We start from the raw sequence: 23,158 nt of genomic DNA, 5'->3' as shown, positions 1-23,158 counted from the left end.
CTGAGCCACTCACAAACCCTACTGATTTCTATGGGCTAAGCTGAAACCAGTATCTTATTTTCTTTGCGATTAAAAAGGGAACTTTGTTTCTTCTGATATCAGGTGATGCTTTCAGTGAGAACTCAATTCATTAAAATGAACTACATTTTTCCTCTGTGCTTCTTTAATGCTACAGTTTCTAAATATAGTATTTTTAAATTCAGTATCACCTCAAAACTGAGAAAAGCACTTCAACAGATAAATAGAAGCAACATTAATCTCAGATTCCATGATAGCAGCTTCTGGGCTGTGCTTCTTGGTAGGCACAGAACACAGGGAACAGCCCTGGGGGAATGGAACAAAGGCCACTTTTGTGCTGCAGATGCTGAAACAGACCCACATGTAAATTAGAGTTGCCCCAGAGGCTGGTGTAACTTATGGCTGCTTTTCCAACCCACAATCTTTATAATTCTGAGCCCCATAGTCAAACCCCTTTCCATCACCAGCCCTAGTAAAAAAGCATATGCCCTACACTGGGCATGTAAAGGGGCCTTGCTAATAATGCTTGCTCTATGCTGCTCCTGAGCGGGGGAAAATTTTCCCTGGCCTATTATGGCTCCTCTGTGCCACTGAAGCAGCAGATGGAGACCTGAATAAGGACAAGGGTCTGTCCCCTGACTCTTGTTTAAGTTTACAAACAACAGTGTATAATGTAAAATCCACCATAACTGTTGCCAGTGCTTTACTCTGTACGCTTTTGCTTTTCAGATATTTTTAATTTCCTCATCTTTTTCACCAAAAGCCTCTCCTATTTGTTGGGTCTCAGGATGTGCGTGTGAAACTTTATTCTGTATGTCAACAAGAATATAAGATTCATAGACAAATACTTGTATAATTATTTTACTTTGATGAGTCCACTATATTTTTCCAGTTCAAGAACCAATGGTAAAAACAAGTTTTTGAAGTCCCTGCTGAGAGTTTCCAGCTTTTAAGTTATGCCTTTTGCCTACACTAGTTACGAACTGGAAAGCTAATATGCTAAAGGTGAATAATATAAAATGACAGCTGTCCTACTGTTTACTACTACATCTCAAGTCGCCTCTGTATATTATACAAGATCTTACAAAGTCAAAACCAAAAATCATCTCCGCCGCTGCTCCTAGTGCTTACTCTCTCTCTGCTTCTTAACCGTAACATATCCATGATACTGCGAGCATATATGTCTCGTAAATTAACATTGATATTTGAGTCAGAGGATGTGTTCTTTGTGAGTTTCTTTAAAGCCTCACGCTGTCGAAGAGCAGCCTCCTTTATCTTCAAAGTAAAATAACAAGCAGAAAAACGGTCATTTATTATAGCTATAGGCAAAGCCAAGACTAATATTCCTGATAATATACACATAAAGGCCACTACCTTCCCAGTGGTAGTGTCTGGTCTAATGTCTCCATAACCAACAGTTGTCATAGAAGTGGTTGCCCACCACCATGCACAGGGCACACTGGTGAAAGTTGTGCCAGGGACACCTTGTTCAACAAAATACTCCACAGTGGAAAATATAGAGATCCCCACAGAGAGAAAAAGCAGCAGCAGGCCAACTTCTTCATAGCACTGTGCGATAGTCATCCCAAGAGATCGCAAGCCTGCAACAAAAGAAATGCTGTCAGTAGGTCAATCCATGTAGCTGTTTTCCCACCTCTATTAAGAAGCACTTGTTCTGAAAGCTAGACACCTTGTGCTTTATGTTACCATCTCATTAATGCCTTTATGAGAAGGCTATGCTGTTTAGGGAAACACTGGGAAAACATGATTATTAAAGAAATAAAACTCAGAGGTTTCTGATTTATGCTCCTTACTTGTAAATGGAAAAAAATAGATATTGGGGTCAAGTATACAGACTAATAAGGAGCTGATCATGAATCATATCAGAGTATGGGGGAAGATGGGCAAAGACAGGAGTGGGAAATGCACATCTCATGATTTCTTCTCTTATGCTGGTCACTGCTAGCTCTGCCAAGTACATCCCTTCAATTACAAAGTAAGAGGAGTAACTTGATATGAGGGAAATGATCCCATCACCTTGGGGGACTGGGATCAGGCATAAGGAGATTGTTTTTGTCCAACTTCACCCCTCCCTTTGCCTCACTTGCATCCTTATATAAAAGCTGAGTGAAGGGAAGGGAGTATGAGTGTGCAGAGACTTCCACAGGACAAAGAGAAATATGAACATATGGCTGTCTGCCTTTCCCCTCTAGGGTATGGAATGCCCTTTCGCTGCCCAGAGCAGGGGAGAAAAAGCAAATAAAATAACAAGTGCAAAAGAATAAATGCCCCCTCCCAAATTAAAAGTAAAATCTATCCATGAAAGAGGGCATCCTACAAAGCCAGTTAAGGTAATTTGGGTCTCTCTAATGTATTTTCTTGATCACTGATGATTTTATGATTTTGGACAAAGTGTTTCACTAATTTTTAAAATAATTAATAGCGTCTGTCATAGTGAGGGAGAGAAATGCAATACTTTCGAATAACTGCCAATGAGCATCAACTGAACCAAATAATATTGGAAACTAACGTTGAACTTACACATTTCTGAAGGTTTCAGACAGCCATTGCACTCTCCGGGAGTTTGTGATGTAAATGTATTTGAGATTTTTTGTTAATTTGGGGCCAATCTCTGATTTCCAGTGCACACACAAAGCCTTGGTTTGGTGCATGCACATCAGTGAGTACAACTGTGCTCCTTAGTTTTCAGAGAATTTTTTTTCCTTCCACCCCACCAACTGAAGGGCTTATCTACACACACTGTTTTTTGTACCACTGTATTGGTTTAGGTGTTCATACTGATATAGCACATTCCTGTAAATTTAGAAGGATAAGCTGTACCACATAAGCACCTTTATTCTGTACACCTTTATGATGTACAAATTCATCCACACTAGGGTATGCATCTCTTATAACTATATTGACCAATATAGTTATAACAGTACAAAAGCTGCATGTAGGCCAGTCATCAGGACCTGACCTGATAACCCTCAATTTCCATGGAAGTTAGTGACATTCAGTAATTTGCAAAACTCACACCTAGAAAAGATGATTGAGTAACTAGTTTCTCAGTGACAGAGACAGGGAGAGTTACAAGTTAAATGCTGTCAGCATTGCTCTTTCTGGAAGCATCAGTGGATTTAAGGGTTCGTCTTATGTTTTCATTTGCTGGCTTTATAAATAAGGGTGTAGTGAGTAGGTGCAGAAAGGTGGCTTTGCCTCTGTATATGGCATTGGTGAGACTGATTCTGGAATGCTATATATAGCTCTAGTGTCCATATTTGAAAAAAAAATAGAAAGATGTTGAAAAGTTGGAGAGGTTGCAGAACAAGCCAGTAAAATGCTCTGGGGGCTGAAAATGCCTTACAGTTAGAGACTTCAAGAGCTCAACCAGTTTAGCAAAAAGATCAAGTGGCGACTTGATTGCAATGCATAAGTATCTTCATAGGGAGCAAACACACCAGGTACTAATTGGCTCTTTAATCTGCAGACTGGGCATAAGATGAACCAATAGCAGCAAGTCAGAGCCAGACAGCTTCAAATGGAAAAAAGGCACCTGTTTTTAACTGCAGGGGTGATCAGTTACTGGAAGAAACTATAAAGTCAAGTGGTAAATTCTTCATCTCTTGATGTCTTCAGTTCAAGGATGGATGCCTTTCTGGAAGATATGCTCTAGCCAAACACAAGTTATAGGGCACAATAAGTATGTTCTCAATGATCAGTGGATGTTAGTGGCTGAGGGGGTTTGTAATTTCTTACGATATGAAAGCAGTTCTTTTCAAATGATTTCTCTGGACCTCAACAACCGACCAAACCATGACTGCTCCAGCACAAGAGCATTGAGGTTCAGCAAAAAGGCATTAGGGAGTCCTGCCTTCCTCCAACACACCTATGCAGAGGGCTGCAATAACTTGGCAGAAGGTGCTGGGGGCTGCAAGGATGAGTCTTAGTAGCACTGCCAGCAGCATGAGTGCCAGTAGCATTGTGTCTGGGTGAGATAAAGCATTGGTTTTGGCCCTGTGTGCCTCCAGGGTTGTGCTGGGAAAGTGCTAGGCCAAATAGGTATATCAAATCTAACTGCTCAGCCTTCACAGCCTGCTTTATGTCCCCCAGCAGAGGCATAGTTGTGTTCTATATGTTTTTACCACTCCCACCTACAGGAATAGTTCAGATCTGTCATTTCTTCACAAAATTTGCAGGACATGATGAGCAGAACTCAGTCATACCCCACTATCCCCAGATGGGCTTCCCTGTCCATTCCTCCAGCCTGCCCCATTGCCGTTCACTCCCCAGTGGATTCCGACATTGCAAACTGGTCTTCAAAAAAACTCAGGGATGATGCAGTAGGCCACTCTGCTTCTAGGTGGGAGGAGGGGATATGTGATTATAACTGATCCCCTCTATGTGCTGAACTTTCCTTATTAAGACCATGTTTATGTATGCTTTAGAATCAAAATGAAAAAAAAACCCTCTCCATTTTGTCATCTTTAACCAAAAGGAAACAGGTTCCAGATCTGTATAGTGTATATTTCCATTCTGATTTACTAGGTTTAAGTTAACAGCTGCGTCTGTTCTGCCAGAAGATGGGAACTGTTTCTAACAACATTCAAATTATAGGGAGCTGCAGTTTTTGGTTTACTACTCTTAGCCTGGATCAATGGTAAAACTTAAATATCAAAAAGCATACACACTGCTGACATTTATGTTCTTTTGAGCTGCTTACATGTTTAGTTAAGCAGCATCTAATTCTGTCTGCTAAAGAAACAGGCTATTATTTTCAGTTTTAAAGGTGAAGTGATACTTCATTCTCAACTAGGATTGCTATCAGGTTTTCATAAATTGAATTTTCCCCCTTTCTATGACACTAATCTCTATATGGGACAGAGAGAGGTGATGCTAACCAATAGGAGGCTAATTGCATGAATGGTCTTTAAATAACCATATGAAAGATAGAAAGGTGTGACCCCACATTTCAAAGTGAAATTATCTGATGTCAACAATTGTCATTACAGACATGGAAAACTACCAATAGGATCTGTCATAGGGTTTGCTACACTTTTCAGTTTCAGGTGTGAATTCCATTCACATGCTAGCTCTGGTAGCTAGTGCATTAAGATAAGAATGTAGTCACAGTGGTAGGAGCACCTGTGGGCTAGTCAACACAAGTATGTACTGAGTGTTTTTGCCATTTTTCTGGTCTCTACCAATTCAGTTTTATTACTGAGGCAACAGCATCCTGGATAACCTGTAAAAGTTTTGTGTGTCCGTCCATATGTCTAATTTGCTTGGTTAATTTATTTTGACCTGTTATGGCTTGTAAAGCACTACAGCCAATATAGAGTTAAATCCATGAGTTAAAGGTACCTGTGGAATGTCTGCCCAGCTTCAACATGCGCAGAGCCCTGAGCAGCCTCAGCACTTGGACGATGCGCCCCACGTTTTCCAGTTCTTGAGAGCTCTCCCCACCGCACATGCTCTCCACCAGCAAGGTGATGTAGAAGGGTAAAATGGCCAGCAGGTCTATGATGTTCGCCACACTCCTCAGAAAGCAACACCGATCCCGTGTGCACAGAAACCGCAGGCTAAACTCTACTGTGAACCAGACAATGCACACGTACTCGAGGGCGTCCAGCAGTGGGGGCGCCAACCAGCTCAGCTCCACAGAAATCAAGGCCATGTTGGCAATGGACACAACAACAAAGGCCATAGACAGGGTGCCAAAAGTCCTGGCAGCCACAGAAGAGCTGGGCTTCTCTAGCATCTCCCAGAGCTTCTGCCTGACATTGGGACAGAGACTCCCAGAGAAATCCTCTTCCTCATCCTGAGCATCCAACTCTTCTGCATCTTTCTTGATATCCAAGGCTTCACTCAGCTCCTTCCTCCTGAAGTATCTACCCAGGGAACACAACCCAGAATATAAACCTTGAATGACAATATTCACACCCTTACGGCTACCATGTTTCACATGGAAAAAAACAAAACAAAAACAAAAAACCCTGAAACCAGAGTAAATTTTAAAGGGAATTTGATAGGTGTCTTGATTCAACAAAGGACGTAAGTGCAACTTCAAGCATGTAGTGAAGTGCTTTGATAAGTGAGGGCCATAAAGCACATCCACACAGCCATTATGCTTCTGTGGTTCTCATTCATATCAGTACCAAGAACAGGCTTATAGATTGGGGAATTATGCCAGAACAAAGATAGAAATGTGTGTGTGTGTGTGTGTGTATATAATGTGTGTACAGTGAGGGGTGGAGGGAGGGGGACATAACAGTTTTCAAGTACATAAAAATTTGTTACAAGGAGAAGGGAGAAAAATTGCTCTTCTTAACCTACAAGAATAGGAAAGGAAGCAATGGGCTTAAATTGCAACAAGGGTGATTTAGGTTGCCCATTAAGAGAAACTTCCTAACTGTCAGGCTGGTTAAGCACTGACATACATTGCTTAGGGAGGTTGTGGAATCTTTGTCACTGGAGATTTTTTAAGAGCAGGTTAGACAAATGCCTGTCAGGAATAGTCTAGATCAGTGTTTCCTGATTTTATTTGGCCACGGAACCCTTTTCAGCTTAAAATAATTTCAAGGAACTCCTAGGGTTCCCAGAGTAAAATTTGGCAAGCAAAAAAAAAAAAAAAAAAAGCCCCGCCAGAATTGGTTGAGCAAAAAAAACCTGCAAAATACTCTTGTCTCTTTAAGAGGGGGCAGGGCAATGCCACATTCGCGCGGAACCCTTACTTTTACATTGCAGAACCCCGGGGTTCCATGGAGCATCAATTGGGAAACACTGGTCTAGATAATACTTAGTCCTGCCGTGAGTGCAGGGCACTGAACTAGATCACCTCTTGTAGTCTTCTTGTCCTGTGACTGTATAATTTTATTCTTAACTTCAGTGGAACTAACTGTGCGAGTAGGGGATGTAAGACTGGCAGAAGCAGGCCCTAAAACATCTTATCATTTTTACTACTAATACATTAATTTTTATTGCATTGCTTTCCAATGGCAATGTTTCGAATGGTGGTAGATAATCATTTATGCCGGGGGTGGGGAACCTTTTTTGGATTGGGGGCTGCTGACCCACACAAAACTCAGTTGGGAGCCACACAGAAATCAAGCAAAAAGGAAAAATCAAACCCTCACTGATGTGGCCCCTGACTGAAAGAGACACAGACACTCTTCATAGTTCATTCACACACCAGGCTAGTAGATTTTGTGTGCTCCAGCCCCACAGAGAGGAGGAGGGGGGGGGGCTGTAGTGCCAGCACGTGCTCTCCAATGCTGGGGGAGAGCCTCAAGCCGCGAGAGCCAGCTTCGACTCCTGAGCCTTGGGTTCCCCACCCAAAACATCAATAGATCAAGAACCTAATTTATCATATCTGTTATTTGCATCTTATTTAAACATTTAGGTCCTGATTCAACAAAAGAATTAGCCATCCTTATTGAGCAGTTATAATGGATTTTATCCAAGAGTGAAATGCATTGCTGAATCAGGACCATATTTATGGATCATTTTCTTGAAACAAGGAATTTTTGAAGGAACACTAGACAATCCTTTCCCCCCCATATATCAATTCTAGTTGTTGGAACATTTATTGATTGCTGTTGGTAGTCGAACCTCATACCAAGGAATGTGGTGGATTTTCATCACTTGAAGTCAGGAGTGCTGGGACATTTTGTATAATGGGGGTGCTCAGAATCACTGAACCAAACTATAAACCCTGCATATGATAGAAACAACTTCAAGCCAGGTGCTGCTGCATACCCAGAACTTCTAGTTCTAGCACCTAGGCCTGAAGTCTTTAAATCCAGTTTGGAAGGCTTTCTAAAAATATGATCTAGCTCAGCCACAGGATAAGGACATGATGATGCAGGAATAACTGGGTGTGATTCCATGGCCTGACAAATCTATTAAAAAAATCAGTGAAATTGAGTAGCACCTGGAAGCCATTCTGGAACAGATACTGTTGGGCTGTCAGGCAGTGCAGGTATGCACTGGTTTTGTATTGCATTAATCTATTTACACTGATTTTAATGTAAGTATTTTGGAGATTTTATTTATCACTTTCAGGCCAATGTTAACGAAGAAATCAGTAACCAAAATTAAGCACAACTAATAGAATCAAAAGCATACAAATATCCTAGCACAGTGTCACAGATGTCCATCCTGGCTCCTCATCCCTGTTTAACATTTTTATCTGCTGTCATTTCTGCTTCAGCCTGTCCCTCCCCCTCTAGTTATTTCCTTCCTCCACCTCCCACTCATGGAGCTCCAAGAGTCACCTTGTCCCTTTAGCAGAAGTTGATGTGGTATTTGCCCAGTCACTGTACCCACATTGAATCTCATATTCCTGCCCCCAATGCCAACCTGCCCTCTACTAAGTCACTACTGACTTCTTCCAACCTTCCCCCTCCCGCATCCAATAGCCACCTGTCCATGTAGCAGGAGTTGGTACTGAGTTTGTGCAGCTCAGCTCCTTCCCCAGCACCCATTGGCCCCTGTAAGAGCAGCTGATGCTGAATTCCTCCAACCCACATTGCTGGATCTCTTCCCTCTACAACCCAGTGCCTGCCTGTCTCTGCAGCAGGAGTTGATAATCAAAGCATCCAGCCCACATTATTTTTCTCCTCTTTTTCCCAGTGCTTACCTGTCTCTGCAGCAGGAATCGATGCTGAGCTCATCCAGACCCCAGTACTGGATCTCCTGCAGGAAGGAGAGGGCGCACAGCTGTTCCATCACATGCAGCCTGCCTGTCTGGTAATAATTCAGGATGTAGCGAAAGGCCTGTGAGCTCCGGTCGAAGAAATACTCATTCTCCACCAAGTTGGCATCATCACAGAGCTCCAGGAGGCCAGAGGCCACGTCCCGGGCGGCGGACACCACCACAGCCAGCTTGCCAAGCCGAGTGTCTGGGTAGCAAGACAGAGTTTGCTGGGACAGCACGAAGCGGCTGCCTCCCACATTGATGGTGAAACAGTCTAAGGAGGGGGCAACCTTCTGTAGCAAGGGCCCCTGCTCCTCTTCACTGCAGAAGACGCTGGACTCCAGGGAACCCAGTGATGTGCTGTCCCCCGGCTCCTGTCCAGTTGTCTGGGAAGAAAGGGACATGCAGCAGGGAGGTGACTTCATCCTGCAGCTTCCAGCAGCAGCCCACTATCTCCTAGGTTAAAAGATACAACAAAGGTGAAGAGAAGACAGTCCAGTTGAAGAAAATGGGCCAGTTTTTAAGTGTGTTTCTTTCATACAGTTTCCTTGTAGCCTTACGTGGACACTCCTGCCCACACTTCCTCAAAGCAAAGCTTCCATCTCACAGCTTAGAATGGAGACTTAAGTAGCCTGGCACCATATCCATCTGGATAATAATAAATAATAATGATCCCTGAAATATGTTTACCATGCATTGGTTCTACACCACTTGGAAACTGATTGTTTATTAAGGGCTTGATCCAAATCTCATTAAAGTCAATGGATAAACTCTCATTGTCTCAAAAGGGCTGTAGTTACGTCCTCAGGGCCAAAAGGGTCTTTTTTGTTACCATAATGAGACATCACTATAAGATCCAGTTCCTTTGAAATTCAGGACTGTAATCCATATGTGTCTTCTTTGCAACTATCCAGGGGGATATTGTATTAAGCATTTTAACACTGTTACCACCTATTTCTCAGATAACATTTGATAAATCATAAAAGAAAGAACACAAAACAATTAAGCATATTCCAACCCAATAATGAATCCACTTTATCCAGCACTACAGCACCTCTTCTATATAACTGGAGCCTTCTGCTTTTCTGACAAACAATTAGCTGTGTGGAAACAAATCCAGAGATTGTAGCGAGGAGAAAGCTGCACAGGTTTTGTATTGAAGAATAAGCATTACACAAGGCTAATTGCGAAATAACAGCTCTCTCTAAAACATCCACCCGCACTAGCTGAGCCTGGAAGCTGTCACTCCGGACCTGGCAGCAATCACAGAGCCACTGGAAAAGTTAGGCAGGTCAAATGGCTAAAGTCTAATGGAGCCGGCTAAAATTCCCACAGTGCGGGCTCATCGCCCTGTGTTACTCGCCACCCAGGCGTTAGTAAAGGCTCCATGGGCGCACTACAGCCTGCTAGAGCTAGAACCGGCAAAGTTTCCAGAGCGATGAGGCAGCCTAGCGAGAGGCGGGGAACACACGGCGGCGCGCCCAGGCTCGGTGCGGTGCCGCTGTCCCGCGCAAACGGGGATGGGCGGGGGGGGCAGGTTGTTCAGGGAGCCGCAGAGAAATTCTCCTGCTAAACGGCTCTGTCCCGGCGAGCGCGGCTCCGCGGCTGGGGCGGCGGCAGCAGTGGCCGGGGGAGGCAGAGCCAGGGCGCTTACCTGCCGGGCCGCACATCGGGGCTGCTCCGGCTGCTGCTGCGGGCGGCTCCTCCCGAGAGGCGCCCGGCGGGGAGCTGCGGCTCCGCAGGGCTCCTGGCTGCCGCCCGCACCTCGCCACAGCCCCGCGCACTCAGCTGCCGGGAGCGCCCGGCCCGCGTTGCGGGTCATGTGCCGCGGGGGGAGGCAACCGCGGGCTGGGGACCCGCTCGCTGCTCCGTGGGAGCGGGCCGGGCAGAGCCAGAGCGCGGCGGCCACCTCCCTGCCACAGCCCGGGAACCCCCCGGCGCTGCCCTGCCACAGCCCCGACTGCCCCCCCCCGGCTCTGCCCTGCCACCGCCCCGACTGCCCCCCTGCTCTGCCCTGCCACAGCCCCGACTGCCCCCCTGCTCTGCCCTGCCACAGCCCCGACTGCCCCCCTGCCCTGCCCTGCCACAGCCCCGACTGCCCCCCTGCTCTGCCCTGCCCTGCCCTGCCACCGCCCCGACTGCCCCCCTCCTCTGCCCTGCCCTGCCCTGCCACCGCCCCGACTGCCCCCCTGCTCTGCCCTGCCCTGCCCTGCCACCGCCCCGACTGCCCCCCTGCTCTGCCCTGCCACCGCCCCGACTGCCCCCCTGCCCTGCCCTGCCGCCGCCCCGACTGCCCCCCTGCTCTGCCCTGCCACCGCCCCGACTGCCCCCCTGCCCTGCCCTGCCACCGCCCCGACTGCCCCCCTGCTCTGCCCTGCCACCGCCCCGACTGCCCCCCTGCTCTGCCCTGCCACCGCCCCGACTGCCCCCCTGCCCTGCCCTGCCACAGCCCCGACTGCCCCCCTGCTCTGCCCTGCCACCGCCCCGACTGCCCCCCTGCTCTGCCCTGCCACAGCCCCGACTGCCCCCCTGCTCTGCCCTGCCACCGCCCCGACTGCCCCCCTGCTCTGCCCTGCCACAGCCCCGACTGCCCCCCTGCTCTGCCCTGCCACAGCCCCGACTGCCCCCCTGCTCTGCCCTGCCACCGCCCCGACTGCCCCCCTGCTCTGCCCTGCCACAGCCCCGACTGCCCCCCTGCCCTGCCCTGCCACAGCCCCGACTGCCCCCCTGCTCTGCCCTGCCACCGCCCCGACTGCCCCCCCCTGCTCTGCCCTGCCACAGCCCCGACTGCCCCCCCCTGCTCTGCCCTGCTACAGCCCCGACTGCCCCCCTGCCCTGCCCTGCCACCGCCCCGACTGCCCCCCTGCTCTACCCTGCCCTGCCACAGCCCCGACTGCCCCCCTGCCCTGCCCTGCCACCGCCCCGACTGCCCCCCTGCTCTACCCTGCCCTGCCACAGCCCCGACTGCCCCCCTGCTCTGCCCTGCCACCGCCCCGACTGCCCCCCTGCTCTACCCTGCCCTGCCACAGCCCCGACTGCCCCCCTGCCCTGCCCTGCCACCGCCCCGACTGCCCCCCTGCTCTACCCTGCCCTGCCACCGCCCCGACTGCCCCCCTGCTCTGCCCTGCCACCGCCCCGACTGCCCCCCTGCTCTGCCCTGCCACCGCCCCGACTGCCCCCCTGCTCTGCCCTGCCACCGCCCCGACTGCCCCCCTGCTCTGCCCTGCCACAGCCCCAACTGCCCCCCCTGCTCTGCCCTGCCACAGCCCCAACTGCCCCCCCTGCTCTGCCCTGCCACAGCCCCGACTGCCCCCCTGCTCTGCCCTGCCACCGCCCCGACTGCCCCCCTGCTCTGCCCTGCCACCGCCCCGACTGCCCCCCTGCTCTGCCCTGCCACAGCCCCAACTGCCCCCCCTGCTCTGCCCTGCCACAGCCCCGACTGCCCCCCTGCTCTGCCCTGCCACAGCCCCGACTGCCCCCCTGCTCTGCCCTGCCACCGCCCCGACTGCCCCCCCCTGCTCTGCCCTGCCACAGCCCCGACTGCCCCCCCCTGCTCTGCCCTGCTACAGCCCCGACTGCCCCCCTGCCCTGCCCTGCCACCGCCCCGACTGCCCCCCTGCTCTACCCTGCCCTGCCACAGCCCCGACTGCCCCCCTGCCCTGCCCTGCCACCGCCCCGACTGCCCCCCTGCTCTACCCTGCCCTGCCACAGCCCCGACTGCCCCCCTGCTCTGCCCTGCCACCGCCCCGACTGCCCCCCTGCTCTGCCCTGCCCTGCCACAGCCCCGACTGCCCCCCTGCCCTGCCCTGCCACCGCCCCGACTGCCCCCCTGCTCTACCCTGCCCTGCCACCGCCCCGACTGCCCCCCTGCTCTGCCCTGCCACCGCCCCGACTGCCCCCCTGCTCTGCCCTGCCACCGCCCCGACTGCCCCCCTGCTCTGCCCTGCCACAGCCCCAACTGCCCCCCCTGCTCTGCCCTGCCACAGCCCCGACTGCCCCCCTGCTCTGCCCTGCCACAGCCCCGACTGCCCCCCTGCTCTGCCCTGCCACCGCCCCGACTGCCCCCCTGCTCTGCCCTGCCACCGCCCCGACTGCCCCCCTGCTCTGCCCTGCCACAGCCCCAACTGCCCCCCCTGCTCTGCCCTGCCACAGCCCCGACTGCCCCCCTGCTCTGCCCTGCCACAGCCCCGACTGCCCCCCTGCTCTGCCCTGCCACCGCCCCGACTGCCCCCCTGCTCTGCCCTGCCACAGCCCCAACTGCCCCCCCTGCTCTGCCCTGCCACAGCCCCGACTGCCCCCCCTGCTCTGCCCTGCCACCGCCCCGACTGCCCCCCTGCTCTGCCCTGCCCTGCCACCGCCCCGACTGCCCCCCTGCTCTGCCCTGCCACCGCCCCGACTGCCCCCCTGCTCTGCCCTGCCACCGCCCCGACTGCCCCCCTGCTCTGCCCTGCCACAGCCCCAACTGCCCCCCCTGCTCTGCCCTGCCACAGCCCCGACTGCCCCCCTGCTCTGCCCTGCCACCGCCCCGACTGCCCCCCTGCTCTGCCCTGCCACAGCCCCAACTGCCCCCCCTGCTCTGCCCTGCCACAGCCCCGACTGCCCCCCCTGCTCTGCCCTGCCACCGCCCCGACTGCCCCCCTGCTCTGCCCTGCCACCGCCCCGACTGCCCCCCTGCTCTGCCCTGCCACAGCCCCAACTGCCCCCCCTGCTCTGCCCTGCCACAGCCCCGACTGCCCCCCCGGCTCTGCCCTGCCCTGCCACAGCCCCGACTGCCCCCCGGCTCTGCCCTGCCACCGCCCCGACTGCCCCCCTGCTCTGCCCTGCCACAGCCCCAACTGCCCCCCCTGCTCTGCCCTGCCACAGCCCCGACTGCCCCCCCTGCTCTGCCCTGCCACAGCCCCGACTGCCCCCCTGCTCTGCCCTGCCACCGCCCCGACTGCCCCCCTGCTCTGCCCTGCCACAGCCCCAACTGCCCCCCCTGCTCTGCCCTGCCCTGCCACAGCCCCGACTGCCCCCCGGCTCTGCCCTGCCCTGCCACAGCCCCGACTGCCCCCCGGCTCTGCCCTGCCACCGCCCCGACTGCCCCCCTGCTCTGCCCTGCCACAGCCCCGACTGCCCCCCTGCTCTGCCCTGCCACCGCCCCGACTGCCCCCCTGCTCTGCCCTGCCACAGCCCCGACTGCCCCCCGGCTCTGCACTGCCACAGCCCCGACTGCCCCCCTGCCCTGCCCTGCTACAGCCCCGACTGCCCCCCTGCTCTGCCCTGCCACAGCCCCGACTTCCCCCCTGCTCTGCCCTGCCACAGCCCCGACTGCCCCCCTGCTCTGCCCTGCCACAGCCCCGACTGCCCCCCCGGCTCTGCCCTGCTACAGCCCCGACTGCCCCCCTGCTCTGCCCTGCCACAGCCCCGACTGCCCCCCTTCTCTGCCCTGCCACAGCCCCGACTGCCCCCCGGCTCTGCACTGCCACAGCCCCGACTGCCCCCCTGCTCTGCCCTGCCACAGCCCCGACTGCCCCCCTGCTCTGCCCTGCCACCGCCCCGACTGCCCCCCTGCCCTGCCCTGCTACAGCCCCGACTGCCCCCCTGCTCTGCCCTGCCACAGCCCCGACTGCCCCCGGCTCTGCACTGCCACAGCCCCGACTGCCCCCCTGCTCTGCCCTGCCACAGCCCCGACTGCCCCCCGGCTCTGCCCTGCTACAGCCCCGACTGCCCCCCTGCTCTGCCCTGCCACAGCCCCGACTGCCCCCCTGCTCTGCCCTGCTACAGCCCCGACTGCCCCCCTGCTCTGCCCTGCCCTGCCACAGCCCCGACTGCCCCCCTGCTCTGCCCTGCCCTGCCACCGCCCCGACTGCCCCCCTGCTCTGCCCTGCCACAGCCCCGACTGCCCCCCCGGCTCCGCCCTGCCCTGCCCTGCCCTGCCACCGCCCCGACTGCCCCCCTGCTCTGCCCTGCCCTGCCACAGCCCCGACTGCCCCCCCCTGCTCTGCCCTGCCACCGCCCCGACTGCCCCCCTGCCCTGCCCTGCTACAGCCCCGACTGCCCCCCTGCTCTGCCCTGCCACCGCCCCGACTGCCCCCCTGCTCTGCCCTACTACAGCCCCGACTGCCCCCCTGCTCTGCCCTGCCACCGCCCCGACTGCCCCTCTGCTCTGCCCTGCCACCGCCCCGACTGCCCCCCGGCTCTGCCCTGCCACCGCCCCGACTGCCCCCCTGCTCTGCCCTGCCACCGCCCCGACTGCCCCCCTGCTCTGCCCTGCCACCGCCCCGACTGCCCCCCGGCTCTGCCCTGCCACAGCCCCGACTGCCCCCCTGCTCTGCCCTGCCACAGCCCCGACTGCCCCCCTGCTCTGCCCTGCCCTGCCACCGCCCCGACTGCCCCCCTGCTCTGCCCTGCCACAGCCCCGACTGCCCCCCTGCTCTGCCCTGCCACAGCCCCGACTGCCCCCCTGCTCTGCCCTGCCCTGCCACCGCCCCGACTGCCCCCCGGCTCTGCCCTGCCCTGCCACAGCCCCGACTGCCCCCCCGGCTCTGCCCTGCCCTGCCACAGCCCCGACTGCCCCCCTGCTCTGCCCTGCTACAGCCCCGACTGCCCCCCTGCTCTGCCCTGCCACAGCCCCGACTGCCCCCCTGCTCTGCCCTGCCACAGCCCCAACAGCCCCCCTGCTCTGCCCTGCTACAGCCCCGACTGCCCCCCTGCTCTGCCCTGCCCTGCCACAGCCCCAACTGCCCCCCTGCTCTGCCCTGCCACAGCCCCGACTGCCCCCCCCGCTCTGCCCTGCCACCGCCCCAACTGCCCCCCCCCCGGCTCTGCCCTGCCACAGCCCCGACTGCCCCCCTGCTCTGCCCTGCTACAGCCCCGACTGCCCCCCTGCTCTGCCCTGCCACAGCCCCGACTGTCCCCCCCCCCGCTCTGCCCTGCCACCGTCCCAACTGCCCCCCCCGGCTCTGCCCTGCCACAGCCCCGACTGCCCCCCGGCTCTGCCCTCCTACAGCCCCGACTGCCCCCCGGCTCTGCCCTGCCACAGCCCCAACTGCCCCCCCTGCTCTGCCCTGCCACAGCCCCAACTGCCCCCCTGGCTCTGCCCTGCCACAGCCCCAACTGCCCCCCTGGCTCTGCCCTGCCACAGCCCCAACTGCCCCCCTGGCTCTGCCCTGCCACAGCCCCAACTGCCCCCCCTGCTCTGCCCTGCCACAGCCCCAACTGCCCCCCCTGCTCTGCCCTACTACAGCCCCAAATGCCCCCCTGCTCTGCCCTGCCACAGCCCCAACTGCCCCCCGGCTCTGCCCTGCTACAGCCCCAACTGCCCCCTCCGGCTCTGCCCTGCTACAGTCCCAACTGCCCCCTCCGGCTCTGCCCTGCTACAGCCCAGCAACCCCCCGGCTCCACCCTGCAACAGCCCCAACTGCCCCCTGGCTCTGCCCTACTACAGTCCCAACTGCCCCCTGGCTTTGCCCTACTACAGCCCGGAAACCCCCCTGCTCTGCTCTGCTATAGCCCCAACTGCCTTCCGGATCTGCCCTACTATAGCCTGGCAACCCCCCTGCTCTGCCCTGCTACAGTCCCAACTACTCCCCAGCTCTGCCCTGCTACAGCCCCAACTGCCCCCCAGCTCCATCCTACTACAGCCCCACAACCTCATTCCTGCTCCGCGCTGACACCCCCACAAGCCCTTCTCCGCTTCAGCTCCGCAACCTCCCCCCTCCAGCTCTGCCTTGCTTCAGCCTTGCCAACCCTCACTGGCCTTGCCCTGCTCTGCTACCCCCCTTCCCTCGCTCTGCTGCACACTCGCGACCCCCGCCCCCGGCTCTGCCCTGCTACAGCCCTGCCAACCCCCTACTGGCACTGCCCTACAGCCCCTGCAAACCCTCCTGGCTACCTATAGTTGACTCTGCTACCACCCCAACAATGCCCCTACAGCCTCTGCTACCCCCAATCCAGAATGCCCTACAGACCTCTGCTACACTCCCCTCCCCCCCACTGGCACTGCTCTTTAGCACCCGCTGCCCCACTGGTGCTCTTACAGCCCCCTATTAGCCCACCCCATCTGGAGTGCCCTGCAGCCCCTTGCTTCTACCTCCCCTGGCACTGCCCTTGGCCCCTCTCTGCTCCCCCAAAGGCACTGCCATATGATCCTTGCTACCCCCCCAACATACCCACTGTTACTGCCATATAGCCTCCCCACCCTCACTGACATATCTACTAACACTGCCCAACAGCCCCCTCCCCACCCTCAATGGCACTAGTCCTTCTTGGTCCCCACTGGCACTGCCCCATTTCCTCCTTTTACCTCCCTGAGATACTCACTGGCACTGCCCCTTCTCTGTACTCCACTGCTATATCCTCTAGCACTACTCTATACCCTCACTTCCCCAGACATCCCCACTGGCAGTGCAGTATAGCCCCATCCCTGCCCTGTCCCCCCAATGACAGAACCACTATCTCTTCCCTATAGCCCCTGCTCTGTACTTCCACTGATGTACCCTGTCACTTCCACCCCCTTCTCATTTCACCATTAACAGACCCCCATCACTGCTCTATGTTCCATAACTGTACCCGTCACTGTCCCTGTTGTGTATCCCCCCATTACTCTCAAATAGCAGCATGAAAATAAATCTAGCTGCTTCCTCTGTGCCCAACACATATGGATCTTTTTGCCATCCAGACACGTGAGTGCCGCATAACAGTGAATCTGTGTATCATATGATCTATGATTTATCCACAGTCACTGCTGCTTATGCCTCCATTTCATTCTCACATGTGTATGCACTGACTCTAGTTATTCACAATCAGTACACTATAGTTGCAAAAACAACAAGGAGTCATGTAGCACTTTAGAGACTAACAAGTTTATTTGGGCATATGCTTTTATGGGTAAAAACCTACAGCCCCTGCTAGCCCTCTGTCAGCCGACGGTCAGGGCAGTGAGTCCCTTATTACCGGCTGAAGTTCTTTTAAATTGTGCTTGGTTCTGTTACAGCAACTGAAGGAGTCAGGTTAAAGCTTAAACAGTTACTATTTATTGTTACAGGGTAAACTTAGTTGTTAAATGCTACTACTGTGTTACAGATAACACAGACACTACAAAGGACAGGACAGAAATTACACTAATAAGACTTACAGGTACCATGAAACCCTTTGGTTCTCTGAGCTCTTATTAAATGCATGCAAAATAGACACATAGCAGGTATATATTCTCACCCCTGCGTTCCAGACTTGGCGTGGCCAGCGTCTTTCTCTCAATCCCTCGGGAAGAAGTAGGGCGAGGTTGGGCGTCCCACAGACCTCGGGAGACAATCAATACCTGCCAGCAGGTATAGATGATTGGAGCTCAAATAGGGTGGGCTGCTGAACCTCTTTTTATACCCCTTGGGTCATGTAGGCTTCTTCCTGGGCTCAAGTGGCCATTAAGGAAAAATGGCTTTGAATGCCAAGTTTCCCACGAAGGGTGCAAAGCATAATTCACACCTGGGAAAATGCAGACAATGGGCACCTCTGGTATGTGATGGGCGAAGATTCCTCTCTGGGACAGTGCAGGCGTGTCAATTACTGGTACTAGCCATCAGGGCGACGGGAGGCCCCGGGTCGTCAGCTAGCCCATTTACTGTCTGGTTTCTGTTTATGGTAGAGTCAGGGACAGGCAGCAAACCTGTGTTCCCAGGGCATCAAAGGCTGACTGCCTTTCTCTTGCTCTCTGGGGGGGGGAAAAACAAAATGGGGCTCGTGGAAAAACAAGATGGGGTTTTTGTGTCTGGCTACACCCTCATCCAGAGTGCAACATGCATCTGACAAAGTGGTTTTTCTCCATGGAAGATTATGCTCATAGGACACCTCATTGTTTTTACAAATACAGACTAACCCAGCTACCTCTGAGGCTTGATGCTATAGTTGCACAGTTGTAGCTTTTTGAAAAATCAAAGAGCACTCTGAAACAAACTTTTCATAATAAAATAGAAGAACAGTTTCACAATACATGCCTTTAATTATGTATTATTTCCTTCTCTACATTAGTAGAGGTATCACCACATAATTAAAAGTTACAATTGGTTCCTAAATACTGTTATAAGTCACTCCCGTCACCAACACACAAAACCTAAAGGAATCATCACTGACGGAACGCTACACACATAGGCTACGTCTAGACTGGCATGATTTTCCACAAATGCTTCTAATGGAAAAGTTTTTCTGTTAAAAGCATTTGTGGAAAAGAGCGTCTAGATAGGCACGGATGCTTTTGCGCAAAAGCACTTTTTGCGGAAAAGCGTCCGTGCCAATCTAGACGTGGTTTTGTACAAGAAAGCCCCGATCGCCATTTTTGCCATCGGGGCTTTTTTGCGTAAAACAGTTTTTACCTGTCTACACTAGCCCTCTTGTGCAAAAGCATTTGTGCAAGAGGGCTTTTTCCCGAGCGGGAGCATCATAGTATTTGAGCAAGAACACTGACAATCTTACATTAGATTGGTAAGTCTTTGCAGGATCAGGGTCATGTTTTGTGTTTGTCTCCATCTATCTTTAAAGAAAAATATCCTTCTATGAAGCTGGTAACCATTTTAATCTAGCTCAGGAATCCTGTATGTGTCTCTCCCCAGTATTAATGCTTTGTATTAACTAATCTTCACAATAGGGAGCTGTGAGTCTCCCCACAGGGTTATCCTTAGGATTTATGGGGCCGTATGCAGTACTACAAAACTAGTGCTTCTGTTTTTGATGGCAGCCAGGGGGATGGATGATTTTTTAGAGATGTGATTTTATAATAATCCACAACACACTAATGAAATATTTTTAAAGCAAATTTTAAACTAAGGTCCTGTAGACTAACAGTAAATTCAGAAACTGACAGTAGTATATACCTTGAGTTGGCAAATGCCTTCATTACCACTTGAATGCTCTTTCATGGGTTTAGTGTTGTGCTAATGGCTCTGGCAGGCTTTTTCACTTTTCAGTTAATTAGATCTTCTCAGGAGGAAACAGAGCCACAGAGCAGGGACAAGAAGAGGCCAGTAGGTGAACATTAAGACTCAATGGTGCCTCAAATTTTGGTGTGCCCTACACAGCCGCATATTTTGTGAGTGAGTAAGAACTGCCCTCTCTTCCCAATGCCAGTGGGGCTTTCCTCACAAAGAAATTTGTTAAAGTAATGCTCCAGGTTATATTTTTGTGACTGCAGTATACTCCAAACACTGTCAATTCTCTGCTGTTGCCAAGGTGTGTAATTCACCACTTCAGCAGAGTTATCTCAATTTAAACAAGGCAAAGTTCTGGCCCAATGTCTGGGATTTTAATTTTTAGTTAAAAATAAAGAGAAGTGATGTGTTTAAAGTGTGAAGTTAACTTTTATTTTAAGTTTTTACTTTATTAAAAAGGATTTTTTTGAGAGAATGCAGAAAAATCATCCATTTTCAAACAGCTCTACATATTTTAGAGTGTCTCTGTCTGTGAGTCTGTTTGTTTAAGAACTCCTCCTAAACCATAAGAGCTAGGACCACCAAATTTCGTATGCAGCTTCCTCTTATCCTTACTTAAAGTAAGGACAGGGTTTGGTTGTGCCAAGAGAACAGGAAGCCCCAGGAAAGGGACAGTTTTCCATAGCATGCAAAGGGAGGGGCTGCTTTCGCAAGTATGGAATATGAGAGTGGCCAGAGGGTGCGGCAAGCCTGCAGGGAAGAACTATCCAGTAGTCTGTCCACTGGGGTAGCTGAACCACTAAGGGAATGTCTAGCACAGTTGGGCTCTGCCATCTTGCCTGCCAGCACACCAAGTAAGTAGCCCTCATCCCCCAACCTTTTTCATTCTTCCCAGTCTTTGGCCACAGCACCAGAGGGAAGGGAGAAAACAGGCCCCTGGCTGCTAGAGAGGTCTGGTAGGGAGATCAGGCCCCAGGTGGTCTAGTGAGTAATTAGGGGGTAGGTGGGTGGAGAACAGGCCATGGGTCAGTGGGGTGTGTGTGGCCTGTGATAAGAGAGAATAGGCCTTGGGTGAGTGGGCAGGTGGCCCTGAGGGTGGGGGTGTATTGGGTAATTAGAGGGGAGAGAATATGCCCTGGCCCCCAGCCTGCACCTTCCCCCCATCACCGGGCAAAGCCAGGTAAGTCTGCTAATATACCAATAAAATAAAGCAGGAATGTTTCAATGAAATGAGAGAATCAAGATTGCATTTTGCTTAGGAATGCCAGGGATCAAGCACAGCAGGGCTTTTCTTCCTTGCAAAAGACTCAAGGAGTAGGACTAGTTTTCATTCCCTCAGAACATCAGCTGCTTCTTCTCACTTGCACATGGGCAGCCAGCACAACAGGTTTAGTGGTTTAATAGTCTCCCAGGCAATCATTTTGTAACTCACATCTAGTGGGTATGGTTCATTGTCCCATGTAGTGGCACTTAGACAACTTACAGAGTGAGATAAGAACAAGTGAGCTCTACAGCCTTAGCTGAGACCCAGCTGGCTTTATAGTTCAAGCTGTAAAGGCTCAAACACTAAGGCTGTCTCTAAACTGGCATGATTTTCTGCAAATGCTTTTAACAGAAAAGTTTTTCTGTTAAAAGCATTTGCAGAAAAGAGCATCTAGATTGGCACGGATGCTTTTACGCAAAAGCACTCTTTGTGGAAAAGTGTCCATGCCAATCTAGACACGGTTTTGCGCAAGAAAGCCCCGATCTCCATTTTTGCCATCAGGGCTTTTTTGCGCAAAACAGTTTTTACCTGTCTACACTGGCCCTCTTGCACAAAAGTATTTGTGCAAGAGGGCTTTTTCCTGAGTGGGAGCATCATAGTATTTGCGCAAGAGCACTGACAATCTTACATTAGATTGTCAGTGTTCTTGCGGAAATTCAAGCAGCCAGTGTAGACAGCTGGCAAGTTTTTCCACAAAAGCGTTTGCTTTTGCAGAAAAACTTGCCAGTCTAGACGCAGCCTAAGGCTGTGTCTACATTGGCATGATCTTTCACAAATATTCTTTAGCGCAAGAGAGTGTCTACACTGGCATGTGCCTTTGCGCAAGAAATGTGCTTTTGTGCAAGAGCATCCGTGCCAGTGTAGACACTGTCTTGCACAAGAAAGCTCTGATGGCCATTTTAGCAGTCAGGCTTTCTTGTGCAAGTAATTCATGTTGCCTGTCTATAGTGGCTTCTTGTGCAAGAACAGTTGCGCAAGAGACTTTATTCCTGAACGGGAGCATCATAGTTCTTGCGCAAGAAGCACTGATTTCACACATTAGAACGTTAGTGTTCTTGCGCAAGAACTCCCCTCCATTGTAGACAGACAGCAAGTTTTTGTGCAAAATCATTCCAGTGTAGACGTAGCCTAAGCTGTAGAGGTCCCAGGCTGAGTTCTGCTAACAGCATTATTTTTTTATGGGGCAAAACCCATGCCTTGCTGAACTCAATGGCAAAACATCCATTAGGCATTAATAGACAAAGACCTCCCCATTAGAATTTAAAAACTCTACATCCGTGTACATGGCAAATTTCTGGAGCTATTGGGCTTGTAGAATGATGGGTACATTTGCCAAACTTCTACTTTGAACCAAGTCTATTTGATTTAAAGCTCTTAACTCTGATTCAGGGTAGAGTGACATAATACTATACTGTGATGCAATAAATGTTTAGAACAGTGTTTCTTAAACTTTTTGGCTATGTCTGCACTGGCTGCTTCTTACACAAGAACTGTTTTGCGGAAGAGTTCTTGTGCAAAAAGTCTTCCACAAGAGTGCATCTACACTGGCATATGCATTTGCACAAGAGATGTGCTTTTGCGCAAGAGTGTCTATGACAGTGTGGATGCTCCCTTGTGCAAGAAAGCTCTGATGGCTAGTTTAGCCATAGGAGTTTCTTGCTCAAGAAATTCATGTTGCCTGTCTACACTGCCCTCTTGCGCAAGAGGGCTTATTCCTCATGGGGAGAGGAATAACTATTCTGGAAGAAGCCCTGTTTTCCGACACTGTACTGTAAATTTACTTGCACAAGAATGCGTGTGCAGTGTAGACACCTGGCAAGTTTTTGCACAAGAACAGCTGTTCTTGCGCAAGAAGCTGCAAGTGTAGATGTAGCCTTTAAGACTGAGGAACACCAGGGTGTTTGGCCAGGAGGGAGGGTAAAGAAGGGTCTCGGAGCAGGATGTCTGGCCAGGAGGAAGGATAGAGGAGGGGTCTTGGGGCAGGGTGTCAGAGCAAGCTGGGAATGTGGGGTTTTGGCAGGGGGAGGGGCGTGAGGAAGGTTTGGGTGCAGGAGGGGGGCTTACCTGGCTTGGCACCCTGCTGCAGCAGGGAAAGCCTCCAGGGAGCATGCTTTTGTTCCTCTGGGTGGGGGTGTGTGTGTGGAGAGCTCAGTCCTCCCCCCTCCACCCATGCAGCGGGGAGCACAGTGCAGCTGCAGCACCAGGCCAGGCTTCCTGCTGGCACAGCGGGGGGTGGGATGAGACAGTAGAAACCCCAACCGTCCCTGCCAGATTAAA

At 52.8% G+C, this 23,158-nt stretch overlaps 1 protein-coding gene across 1 annotated transcript; it reads right to left on the bottom strand.

The window, feature by feature from the left end:
* Positions 1 to 548: 548 nt before the first annotated feature.
* Positions 549 to 10,680, bottom strand: KCNV1 (potassium voltage-gated channel modifier subfamily V member 1). Its single transcript, XM_075920211.2, has 4 exons — positions 10,371 to 10,680; positions 8,660 to 9,172; positions 5,383 to 5,909; positions 549 to 1,619 (listed from the first exon to the last, which is right to left on the bottom strand). Exons 2-4 carry the CDS (start codon positions 9,139 to 9,141, stop codon positions 1,108 to 1,110), a joined length of 1,521 nt encoding a protein of 506 aa, XP_075776326.1. The 5' UTR covers positions 9,142 to 9,172; positions 10,371 to 10,680; the 3' UTR covers positions 549 to 1,107.
* Positions 10,681 to 23,158: the final 12,478 nt, after the last annotated feature.

The sequence above is a fragment of the Pelodiscus sinensis genome, chromosome 2, assembly GCF_052426305.1.
Source record: "Pelodiscus sinensis isolate ZL-2025 chromosome 2, ASM5242630v1, whole genome shotgun sequence".
NCBI lineage: Eukaryota > Metazoa > Chordata > Testudines > Trionychidae > Pelodiscus > Pelodiscus sinensis.
This window is presented reverse-complemented; position numbering and strand designations above follow the sequence as displayed.